The 13,172-nt window shown below is 38.7% G+C and overlaps 1 protein-coding gene across 11 annotated transcripts in view; it reads left to right on the forward strand.

The window, feature by feature from the left end:
- Positions 1 to 11,358, forward strand: part of SLC25A21 (solute carrier family 25 member 21) — a 255,502-nt gene extending 244,144 nt beyond the window's left edge. For 10 of the 11 annotated variants that reach the window (XM_080394343.1, XM_080394350.1, XM_080394349.1 and 7 more), the window contains 3 exons: positions 7,626 to 7,807; positions 8,618 to 8,670; positions 11,213 to 11,358. In XM_080394343.1, coding sequence (XP_080250469.1) covers positions 7,626 to 7,807; positions 8,618 to 8,670; positions 11,213 to 11,283 — 306 coding nt within the window. In that variant the 3' untranslated portion in view covers positions 11,284 to 11,358. The remainder of the gene's footprint in view (positions 1 to 7,625; positions 7,808 to 8,617; positions 8,671 to 11,212) is intronic. The other variant, XM_080394345.1, reaches the window with a different exon arrangement.
- The last annotated feature ends 1,814 nt before the right edge of the window (positions 11,359 to 13,172 follow it).

Consider the following 13,172-nt stretch of genomic DNA (forward strand, 5'->3'; position numbering starts at 1 on the left):
ATCAACCATGAAGCATTAACACCTATGCATCTGCACTAGCAATCAAATTAGTCTGCAAATTTATATCATCTCAGTTTTATGGCACCTGCTTTTATAGCACATTTCATAGGCATCCAGCAGCTCTTGCTTTTCCATTTTTTATCATAGATTTGACAGTAAATGTTAGTTTCATTAAAACCTTTGCTCACTACCACCTCCGAGTGGCTGTCATATTTCTTAACAATATGAGATTTCCTCCCTGTTAAAAGCCCCCTTTGAAACGTGGCCAACTGCAAAACTCATTTCAAGTCGGGCACCTGCCCCAGCTGCTGCAGATGTGCCACCTGTTAAAAGGACTGCTGCTGTGGGCAGTGGGAGCTTCAGAGAAAGGGCTTTAAACTTCCACAGGCAGAGAAGAGATGGGAAACCCAAATGGGCAGTTCAGCTCGGTGAATAAATAAGACAGCAGATAACAATTTTATTTTACTTGTTTTCACATCAATGCCAACATAGAAGTTATATGTAGGAACAAGACAGGGAAAAGGGTATGTGGTACAACAGAGTTGAAAAGATAATAAACCAAGGTGATTTCGGAGAAGACTGGATCAGAGTGGGAAATGGTATAACCTCAGACCTACCATCCAAGCTCAGGTTTCAGGATGACCTGGGAACTGAGAAAAGAAAAAAAAATCAGTGCTGTATCCAGTACATTACAAGCCACCCTCTCCACTGTGAGGTGTCCTGTGGCTGTTGAAATGACAGCCCATGCCGTTTAAAGACTTCAGCCCAGGCCATCATCACCAAAAGGTGATGTATCAAAGGGGCAGAGTCTGTTGCTACCACACCTGCTCCTGTGCTGTGATATTCCTGTAGGTAAGACAGATACAAAGTTTAAGGAGAGGAATCTTTTGTCAAAGTAAAAGTGTGAAGAAGAAACACATGTTTCCTGCAGAAACGAGGATAATGCTGAAACTGATAACCAGGTCCAACCATAGCTGACAGAGAGGGAGGCTTGAAATAGCTAAGTTCTTGCAAAACATACAAATAATCATTTAAAAGGAGGAGAGATCCTACCAGTGCATCTTATGAGTGAGCCAACTGAGGAAAATTTTCAGTAGGAACTTGTGCCTTATTAAACACTGAATCCCAAGTGACAAAACCCATATAAGCCTTAGTCTGGGCTCGTGCCTTTCCCGACATCAGTATCAATCAGTCACAAGGGCGATAGGACATCAAGCTTCTTTAGTTCTGGTATTCATGGAGCTACTCTTTTTTTTTCTTTTTTTTTTCATAAATTACTGTATAACTGAGACTGAAGATGGGTAGTGCAGACAAAAGTACTGTATGCAGAGGTGACCAGTAAGTCATGCACTTCTGGGTGCCCTTTTCTGCATAGCTAATGTCTGAATGATGCCATGAAAAGCTGACCTGCTTGTAACCCCAATGCTTTATGAACAATCTGATCATCTGCGTAGTCTGGCTTTATGCAGGAGAGCTACTTGGAGTTACAGCAGAAGCCTCATGTGAAGTTGGAAGATCAATTCTGGTTTTACCAATGTGATTAATGGTTTTCCACGTGGCCATTCCCCAGAGGCTGCAAGAACATGCGAATTGCGAATGACAGGGACACTAGGTACCCCCTCCTGAGTAAACCTGGGAGTCATTGATATAGACAGCTGCGGGACTAACAGAGAAGACAGTCAAGAAATTTGTGAGGACCTAAGGAAATTGGGCAGGAGTTTCTTTTGCCTCTTTGGTGTCCTGCTTTCAATAGTCTAACTATAACCTACAGAAATGAGGATGAATAAGAAGAACAAGTATAGATCTATCTGGTGCTTCTCTTGCCGACTCCACTGACTGGGTCTCCAGAATTCTGTACATTTTGTATTCAGTAACCACCAATTTCATTGTCTCTGTGAGGCCAAAGGGTTATAGCAGAGGAGTAACTACTAGATAATAATGCTAGTTATAAATCTTGAGTAAGATTAATAATTTTATCAAGGATTGTATTGTGAGAAAAACAAATCACTGCGAGGACTGCAGACTTTTTCATTTGAAAATGTGTACCCTGTGCAGCAGCCATGTCACTCTGGAGACTAGCCAGGACACTTATCCTAGTGGCTGTCATTCATCTTATGCTGTCAGACAGCTGACAGGTGGATTTTTAAAACTTTTTTAAATGTCTGCTGCAATGAGATTGCAGTCGAGGAAGAATCTGAGACAATATCAGTGTGACAAAGCACATTTAATGCAAACAAAATGCAGATGTGACTGCATTGTGGACTGCCTTTCCTGGTCATCAATATGTTTATTGTCATTATGATTCCAGCATTTCCTATGCCTCTTGACAAAGATCAAACATTGTGCTAATCAGACAGCAAGCTATAGTTTAAAATAAGGAGTTTACTATGTAAATGCATGACATGGACAGAAGTTCAGGGTCAATAAAACTATGAAGCCGTTCATTAAGCTGCGGTCAAATCTTGATTAAGTCACAAACAAAAACAGTGAGTATTCTTTAAAAGAATCAAAGCATGATGTTACCACAGCAGTGATGAGACTCGCTTTCATCTTTTCATTTTCACCCTTTCTGGCGTTGCAGTGAGCCTGCATAATTTTCTCCTCCTTATATCTGATTTCTGCTGGGAGTTCACATGCCTCCAGATCACCTGATCACATCTGTACCAGCCTCTCCTTCCAAGAGTGGAATCTGACAGCCTGTCTTCCCAGCTCCCCTCTAGGACTCAGCAGGAAGACCCAGACACGGTCTCTCCTCTGGGTTCTGGCTCAGTGTCTGTGTTTAGAGCATCTCATTTGAGTTTCTCAACTGTTCCGTGTTGCTTTCCTGTGAGCTCTCTCTCACCTTCCCTCTCTCTGAGTACACTTTTTCTCCTTTTCTTGGAAGCTCCCCTTCCTCAGACCCATGTGTTCCTTTCTTCCAGTCTGTTGCCAAAGGCAGCGCCTTTTAGTGGTTAAAACAAATTATCAGGCTGGCTACAGCAGTTCCTTACAGCCTGTTTTGCTGCCAAACACTTGGTTATAGTCCATGTAGCCGAGGTCAGGTCTTGTGGCACCTCTTGGCTGGCTGCAGGAGTTCCTATGCTGTCACACTGTACCTTAGCCAAAAGGGCCAAGAGGCAGCTCGACTCCTTGTTCCTGGCCTATATCCCTCTTCAGTCCTGTAATTTCAGGCAGAACCAGGGTTGGCCAAACCAAAGTCTTGTCTTTAAGTCTCCCCTGTCGCACACAGGGTGGTGGAAGGTGCAGGATACAGTGCAAAGACTCTCAGCTCTGTTCCTCACTTCTCTGCTGACCCATTACGTGACCTTGAGCAAACGTATTTAAATTCGGTGGTCATTACAAATCACTTTTGGCACTTTTGTGCCAAGTGTAACTTATCTATAAAATTAATATTACAGCTAATGTTTTCAAAGGAGTTTAAGAAACTTAATGCAGATATCCCACCCTAAGTATTAGTTTTGGGCTAACCAGTAAACTGCTTTGCAATTTCCAACTTCAAACATTTTCTGTTATTACTATTTATTCTTCATGCAAATGGCCATGAATTGGCATTCTTCTTACCCAGTAAGCATTAGTGTTTTATAGTGAACTTATCTATGAGGTGCTGAGAAGTACTAAAATGTATTTATAAAAGTATTCTTTCTCATAAGATATGTACCTCCAGCAATGGGAAAAAAATGTGAAAAGACATCAAGACAAACATCCAAACATCTAAAAATAGCTTCAGTTCGACAAATGAATATTTATTGATATTTTGATTTTATTGGGGTTTTTTTCTTTGCTTAAAAATAGGGTTAAATCGTAAGTTTCTCTGTGACACACTCTACCACTTTTACTCAGACTGAACAAGGCCTCACAAAGGAAAAACAGGCCGTGTTCCCCAGCGCCTCTGTGGTCAGGTTTCCAACCACGTTACGCCTGTCGGTGGGCTGTCTGCGCTGGCTGTTCCTGCTTGCTTCAGGCACCCTGCCTTCGAGACTTTGAGCCCTTCCTCTGAAGGTACCTATTTCTCTCTCCTAGAGAGACACCAAAGGGTGTTGTCCTACCTTTGAACCTTTGGATTGCACCTAAGATGGATAGTACAAATATATCTAGTATGGTGAGTCATATTGATTCTAAAATGATTTTTCAGTTATTCTGAAAAAAATTAAATCAACTGTGTTCCAAGCATACATGCCTTTACCAAAGGGTTATTTCATTACTGGATCAATATCTATGCTGCTTATTAAATTAAGTGACCTTCCTTCAGTACAGGTGAAGATAGTCTGAAAGCTTTTGACTGAGATCAAAGATTTAAACAGAGGTTTTGACAAAGTGCCCAGAAAATAAACAAGTGAGGGAAGTGTCAGGGAAGGGAATGTCCAGGCTTTGGAGACTGAATCTGATAAATTAAAGCTGTCTCCAGTGGGTGACACTCTTGTACATGGGTGTGTATGTGCTAGTTTAGGGCTAGAATTTTCTGTTGCTAGAAATTACGGAATATAAGAGAAGGAATTAAGAAGCATATGATTGAGGAGGAAGTTTTAGAGTCTCCACTTATTTAAAAATACTGTGATAGGAGTAGTGAAGTATAAAAAACAGAGAGATAACATCTCACAATTTTTTCTCCCAAAGAAAGCAGGGAAATCCAGCGGGACACGCATAGCTATGGCATTTATTAGTGATGCCTGCTTCTCTATTTTTAATGGCTGCTGGTTCTCACAGGGCAGGGACTCAGGTGTGCAGGAAATGTGACTGTGAAGAGCACGGTAAAAAGGTGAGATGAACACAGGTTGTGTCATCCAACTACAACGAAGTTTTTCCATTGTGAATAAGCAAACTGGTATTTCACTTCCTTCCAGTACACTGTACTCTGGTGTGGCCCCATCTCAAGTCGAGTTTCTGTTTTATATGTTCTGCTCATACTACATAAAAATCGACTTTGCTTAAAAACAGAATTCATGTACGTTTTTCCTCCAGTTCTGCCATTTATGAAAGAAAGAGGGGCCGTCATAATACTTTTTCCTAACGTACCACGTATGAAACATACAATATTGGGTCAGCGAACAGCACGGTGCAGAAGCTGGTGACAGTAACATGACGATAACTGCCTCTGCTAGCCAGCTGCAGCATTAGCGCTAGACAGATACCTTATCCTTAGGTCTCCTTTCACAGGATGCTAGACTGTTAGGAATATTTTGGCATTGTCCATGGGGTAGGAATAGGACAGATTTTGGTGTGGAAAGAAAGACCCTGCTTCCTGATAGCACCAACTTGCACCTACCTGACAGGCAGCCAATGTTGCTTTGTCCATGTAAGCGTTGTTGACAGAGGCAGAAATTCTGCTTGGAAATCTCTTTTTTTCAATTGGAAGCATTAGCACAGTAAAACACCACTAAGCTAAGCTTTTACAAAAAAAAGCTTTCTAATTATTTTTAATAGCTGAATTTATTTTTAATTTGTTATTCGAATGAAATTACCCAGGTTTTAAAGTGATGAATGCCACAGAAAAACCTTTCCCATGAGATATATAATAAAAAATCAAGTTACATAGCAAAACTAGTGTCTACCATAGCACATTTGGTAAGAATCCAGTTTTATGAATGGGCAAAATACTGCCTTTCAACTTTATGTCACAAATACTGTGACAGAAATAAAGTAATTTGTTTTCATTTATCTTTAGTTGTGCTAATGGAGTGACAGGTTTAATTGATGCTGGCTTGGTCAGACACCCACTTTATCCTATACTCTGTGGCACTCTCAGTCATAAAGCAGGCAGCTCTGGCATTGGGAATTTACCAAAATATGAAAACGTTCAATCACTCAAATATAACATAATTGTCAGGAGCAGCAAGGCTTGAAATTCAATGTTTAACAAGTAAATATTTTTGCCTGACACGTATTGCCTAGCCCAGAGGGCAGACTACTGTGCTTGGCACCGTGGAAGAAAGTGTGCTTGCGCCAAATTGATGCTTCAAACCATTCTGGACTGTGAAAAGTCAACAGAGCAGTGGTAGCCTCCTTGCTGTGGCCTGGATTGAGGAGGTTAGTTCAGTCTGGAATAGTACTTAGCTCTCAGGTGTGGGTATAATCATACGCGTGCTGCCTGGAGGTAGGTAGGCACCATGCTGGACTGGGCCTGCCATACTGCTGCCCCTCGAACTTCAAAAAGGGGTCCTTTCTTCTTCTCTAGATACCAGAAATATTGGCTTCATTTTATTTGCATTTAAACCACTGTCAGTATGTACAGAATAAACAGAAATTTGTTGCTAAGCTTTTTGCTAATAAAGTCTTGCAATTCTTTATGTACCACAAGCCATTGTAATTTTTAAAAGGTATTACCAGTATGTTTCATGCTTTGTGAAATCAAGTTGTTGAGTTTTTCTGCAAGTAATAAAAAAGCCCTGTTGATTTTGACATTTCTTTCTAAACACCTGTATGGACTTCATCCAGTGCATGTTATGGAAGTTTTAATTTACATTTCTCATTGCTAATCTGGAAAGGAAAACTTCATTGTTTCAGTCACAAATGTACTGGTTTAGGAAACAAAGAACTCTTTCATTTTGATATTGTGCTGATGTTATAACATGAAAAGATCATTTGGGTTTTTTACTGATGATTTTCTATAATTAAAGTACCTTCATGAAAAAAAAAATGGAACTGTATATATAGACTCTGATACAGCACAGAAGTATCCTCGCTGTTAAAGACCAATAGCAAAAAAATTATGTGCCTTGGAAATACCCTGGAACACACTTTGCTGTGACTTCCACTACTTAGAGAAATAGGATTAAACTTGCTTCAAGACACTTTGACTCCCAGATAAACTCTGGGTTCTTTGATGTCATAGAAAATGCCAAGGTAGGAGGTCTTTCCGAAAGATCAAATAAAACCCAGTTGCACTGTGACCTGCGAGCGAGCAAAGAAGTTTTTAGATGCATTTCTAACCTGCTTCTAACTTTTACCGTGAATATAGAGTTCAGAAACAATCTGTTGTAAATTCTTCAGCCAATTAGCTGAATGAGTTACCACCGTTTATAATGCACAGAACGTGGAGGCTCTCTTGCAGTTGCGCCGAGCTGGATTGTTAATAACAGGAAGCTAGCACTTCTCAGTACAGTGGATCAGCTACATGTGAAAATAAATGTAAAAAACCTGGAGGGGAATGGCAGCAGACTGAGATTAGCCTTTATTTAATTTAGCATTTGGGGGTCCAACACACAAATGAGCGTTTTAGTAGGCTTCATGGTGGAAGTTGCTGTCATTTGTAAAATATTCTGGCCAATTAGCTAATAGTGTGCTTGGATTTCTCCTGTTTTGATACAGTAATACTAAGTACATTGTGAAGCCCAATTATACAAATCATCCCCATATGCCATACCAGTCTTTCTTTATGAACTGTGTTTATAAATCCTGTGTGAGGAAATGTGTACTTCAGCAATTTAGACCATGTGTAAAAACATAGCCAATAGGATTGTCAAGAAAACAAGTTCCAGCATAGGAAATCCTAATGTGTTCCGCTAAAATAACACGAGTGTGTTGTGTTGTGTGAGTTTTCTGATTAAATGCATATTACTTTATAGTGCTTAAACTGCACAGGTCCTTCCGTTTCCCTTTTTATTCTTTCTTTCTTTCTTTTTTTGTAGGATCCAAATTTGGAGTTTTTGAGGAAGTTTGGAATTGGGCTAGTCTCAGGAACAATAGCCTCAATTATTAACATTCCTTTTGATGTTGCAAAAAGTAGGATTCAAGGACCACAGCCAGTTCCTGGAGAGATCAAGTACAGAACCTGTTTTAAAACTATGGCAACAGTCTATAAAGAGGAAGGGTAAAACATTCTTATTTTAATAAATGTCCAGACCTCTGTTTTAGTTCATATGGGTCCATAAAACCACATTGTTATATTTCAGATTTGACGAGGACCATTAAGCCACCCTGAACTCACATATCAAAAGAGCAGAACGTAACATTTTGGAAATGTATTTTAGAATTACAAGGAGATAGCCTCCTACTCCATGTGAACTTTTACAAAAGACTTACAAGATGATTATTGGGCTGTCAAAATTGACATTCCACAAATAAATGCTTCATATACCTCGTGTAATTTTTTCAACCCTTCATTTTGTAAAAGCAAAATATCAACAGAAAACAGAATATTTCCCAATCTAATCTAATTGTAATTATACAGACCTCTGTACCTTTACAATGACTGCTGAAATAATTAGACAGATCTTTGTGGCAATAACATTTTCCAACTTTTTAAAGTATTTCTCAAGTGGGGACTGAGTTGTAGCTTTGATACTCAATTATAGCAGTCATTTCGTCCATGTATGCAGCTGCTGTTAACAGACTTGTCTTGAAAGTAAAACCATCTCACTGATTAAAGTCATATTTCTGATTGGCTAGGCTCACAGCATTGCTTTTGTGACTGAACATTGATTAACTTTTTCTCTTCATCTGATCTGCCTCTGTAAAATGTTAAAATCCAGATACGACCTGCTATTGAACATGTGTAATTTCAAATAATTGCTTCTAAGTGCTCTGCCAGCATTTTAACAAACACATGCTAAAATTCCGTTCTTCTTTTAGAGCAAAAATATTGTTTGAAATGTTTTGTTTGGGTTTTTTTCTGCTGCAGATTTCTGGCTCTCTATAAAGGCTTGGTACCCAAGATCATGAGGCTTGGTCCAGGTAATTTTCCCTCTGTCATTTCTATATTGCTTTGGTTCTTGCTCGCTCTTCCCATTTTTCAGTTTCTTGACTAAATGTAGTGAGCATCAATGAAATAAATGAAACAGTGTACCAGCAATCATCAAAATCTCTTTCATCTTTGAATGATTTCTTTTGATAATAGCAATCTCCTAATAGTATCATAGATGGATTTGGCTAAACGTCTGTCTAAAAAAATATCATTTACACATACAAATCAGATGATCGCAGATCCATGTAACTGCTGGTTTGTGCAATTGCTTCATTTGTGAACAAACCAAAGTGCATTCATGCAAACGCCGGAACTGTAAAACCTTTGGAAGGGTTTCTTAAAGCTTCCTATTCCTTCTAATGTGATTTTTTGTTTGTTTGTTTTACTAGGACCCATGTAAAATCACCTTAAAATGCAGGTTAGAGTCTCTCCAGTATAAACGCTCTCAACTAGTCGAAGCATAGACCAAATTTATGAAATTATAGTTGCTTTCTTCTCCTGTGCTCTGCATGGGCTGTAAAGAGCAGCCACTAAAAGGCCAACAGCGTGAGCTGGGAACAGACTTGCATGGTCTTAGAAGACTAAGAGGACAAGGATAGCTTAAAACTGGGTTTGTTGATTGACCCTTTCTCACTAGTTGTTACTCCAAATGCAGGAGCGCAGTGGTTGAGAGCTAGGTCTTCTTTGACTTCTAGACTATTTTTCCCTGACTGGTTTTGATTAGTCATTGAAAGCAAAGCACTGGGCGCTTAGACTTCGGCAGCCCACAGAGGCAGACTGTGTCAAAAAGAACAGAATCCCCAATTTGAAGAGTATCCCATTCTCATGAAATGGTATTTCCAATTTTGTAAGGTGGTTTAATAGGCAAGAACACACATGGTTAAAAGCCAGTAGGTACAGAGTGTGTTCTGGAGTATAAAGGAGGAATTAGGTTTGTCTGTAAATGTTTGTGCATCCAGTCCATCTGGCTAAGTGCTAGACCATGTCTGGCTGTTGTGCAGGGTAAGGGAAGGTGAGGAGGGGAAACAGGAAAGCCTTTTCCCTCATACTCCAAAGATACTACATATACATAAAGGACAAAAAGGAGGCAGAGTTTCACATTAGCACAGCAGATTTTGGAATAAAATCTTCCATCTTACAAATGACTGTGTGTTCTGGCTCAGATCCAGCAAGTCAGTTAAGTGTGCACTTCATTTTAAACACTTTTGTAGTCCCATTGACTAATATGTAGATTTGGCTTTTTGATGAAACAATAATGCAATCTGGATTGTGACTGGAAAGATAATTCCTTCTTTCAACATGTGAATGCTTTCAGGAAAAGAGCTACACAGATCACACAGTGTGAGAACTAGATTCAGCCTTGATTTGAGCTCAGATCACATCTTAGAGGTTGTGTCTGTGATTGGTTTGTTGGTTGAAGGCTTTTGCAAACTTTTGCTCTGTCTAGCTGTCTCTGAGTCGCTGTTTGTAGAGAATTTCAAGTCTGACAACAGTTCGTTAGGATAAATAACATGGGAGAACTCATGTGGTAGTTCTGTGTGCCTGGCTGTCCAAGCTAGTCCATCTACCTGGAAAGGTCAGCCCAGTTCAGCAGAGGACTTGTTTGTCCGAGGTGCCACTCTAACCCGCTAACTGAGCCAACAGGCAAAGGAAAGAAAATATTTGTGCCCCAGTGCTGGCACCCACAAGTAGCACACTGTAACACACTTGTATTCTAGTCCTGCAGCCTGGAATCTGATTCTCTTTCCCCATCTTCTCCAAGTAGAAGCTCCTCTATATGCTTAGTTATATTTATACATATATATATATATATATGTACACACACACACCCCTTCTGAAATATTCCCTTCCTTAGCTCATCCAGCAGTTACAGCCCGCTTACAGAAGAGATTTAGTCTGGCTTCACTAACAGTAAAGACACGTCATGGCATGCAAGCTGGGATTTTATACTGTTATCAGTTCTAGCAGATAATGCCGTTTCATCCGATCAGAACTTTGCCTGTGGATTCATAGCCGGGTACAGGCGCGGGAAGAGTGTTCTCATTTCAGCACTGTGATCTTCTGCTTTAGACATGGTAAACGAACTGCTGAATCTTTTCTTGAATCTTACTTGGAAGCATTTTCGTCACCCTGGTGATGAATTTTTGTCATTCCACCACTCAAGTTGCTCTTTCATGGCCAAATCTAATTCTAAACAAACACACAAATGCATACGTATTTAGATTAAAAGCTTCCCTTGTAAAAGAACAAAGCAAAATATTAATCTTGAAAAAAAGGTTAGGAAAAATGACACTGAGGGTGATTTTGATTTAATATGCAAACTTGTCACATCAACTTTATGGTCTAATATTAAATAAAATTGGTATAGTTTAAGAATTGGTCATTTTTTAATGAATTAGGGAATTAGTAGAATTATCCATTTTGCAAATTAGGCTTTGCCATATCCTGGTTTGGATTATACACTACAAATGCACTACAAAATCTTGAAAATACTGAATTTTTTATGTAATAAAATAATATCTTTTCTTCCAGGTGGTGCAGTGATGCTTTTGGTTTACGAATACGTTTATGCATGGCTTCAGGACACAGCTGATCACAAGTAGCACTTCTGAAAAAATGTACTTCTTAAAATTATATGCATTCTAAAATACAATTTAATAAAGTAAAAGTGATTCTCATCCTTTGTGGTGCTGAATGCCCTCAGACTACACTGATGTTAATACAGTTCAAAACAACTTTGGTCTTCAGGTCCTGATCCAAGGAAACATTTGAGCACATGCTTTTCTGTAAGTGCGTAAGTAAATAGCAGAGTTGGTGTTTGTAATTGTTTTACTGGATCAAGAGAAAATATAAAGGAAACACAGGACAAAGTTAGTTTTTCTAGGACAGACTGAAAATTCTGGACACTGAATTATACTACGTAGTCAAAACACTTTTTAAAAAATTTCAGCTAAATTGGGAAAATAATAACTTTTCAGGGACTTTGAAAAAAAAAATGGAATAATCCTGAGAGGACAGATACTAAGGTAGTGTAAACTGACAGCTCCATTGATTCCAGGTTAAGAACATGATCCATACTCTGCAAACTCTTGTGTCAGTCTTCAGTCCAATTTAAATTCAGTCCAGTACGATTTCAACATTGATTGAACAGCTTCTTAAGTTTTGGGGAGTTATGAGAGAAAAAGGACAGCACGACTAGCCACAACCTTAAATACACACATACTGTTAAGTGTCCTACTTGTTCTTAGCCGTGCATATCATAAATATTACTCAGGTCACAGAAGATACTGAAAATAATTAGTCTGAGTCAGGTTACATAAAACTACAAAACAACTGTGGGAATCATAGAAGCAATAAATACAAAAAAATGAACAGAAATAAATACTCTTAGGCATATAAGATTTTACTGTGAGTTTTTCATCCACCCTCATATATTATTGCTTAAAGAGCTGTCCTGTGATAACAATGCTCAGCACACCTTGACTGCCCCTTTAGCCTTTCATTACCACCGTGGGATGGAGAAACAATGTTCCAGACTGATAGCACACATGCAGTCATAATTAGCTAGCCATAGACCTCAAAGAAATTCACCTTTCTATAGATAAAAAGCTTGATCTAAAGCTAATATTGTTGCTTTTCCCAGCCACTGTAAATATAAATATTTCAGTGATGTACTCGTCTTTACTAGCCATTCCAGCTGATAATTTCTGCTATGCTGATTGAAGACACAGTTTCAGTTCATGCAGTTGTGCCATTCTAGTTTCTTTTCAAGAACTCTTTAAACAACTTAAAATTACACATTATTCTGTTCCCCTTATCTAAACTTGGTTTGTTGTCAGATGAATCCTTATCTTGGAATTGCTGAAAGTTTCTGTATCACCCCATACTACATTCACACTGTTAACTTTAAATGTTCTTCCTCTTAAGGAGGTACAAACCTTTTTCCCAGCAACCCTAAAGAAATCTCTTTCCAGATTATTACTTGAAAATGACAGTTCACATGTGAAGTCTCGTCTCATGAGTGTTTTTAATGCATTAAAAAAGCAACAAAAACTAAAAATAGAAGTGCATTCTCAGCGCTTTCAAGGATGCTTGTGCTGACATGCTCAATGAACCTCTCCTTTGTCTAAATTTGAGAAGAGCAACTTCTCATGCCTTTGCTACTTCACAGCGAAAATCAGTAACATTAGCTCTGTTACAGTCTGTAATTTTAAGGCAAATGTTCCTTGTTGCATTTCATTATCAGTACTTAGCCAAAGAGAAGACACTACTAAGATAGTTCTGGAAATTAAAAGCAAAATGCTTTATAATTAGTCTTTTATTAATTTAGAGCATTCAAAATATAAAAATAAAAGGCTTTGAACATACTGTATATACATATATAGCCTTCAGTTTTACATCCTTTCCAACATGATTTTTTTTTCAGTTAATAGCTCAGCCTGATCTTTGATAAAAAGAGAACTATTAGAAAGCAGAAAACACAGTTTTGTTG

This window comes from Falco punctatus (assembly GCF_963210335.1).
Source record: "Falco punctatus genome assembly, chromosome: 7".
In the NCBI taxonomy this organism is placed as follows: domain Eukaryota; kingdom Metazoa; phylum Chordata; class Aves; order Falconiformes; family Falconidae; genus Falco; species Falco punctatus.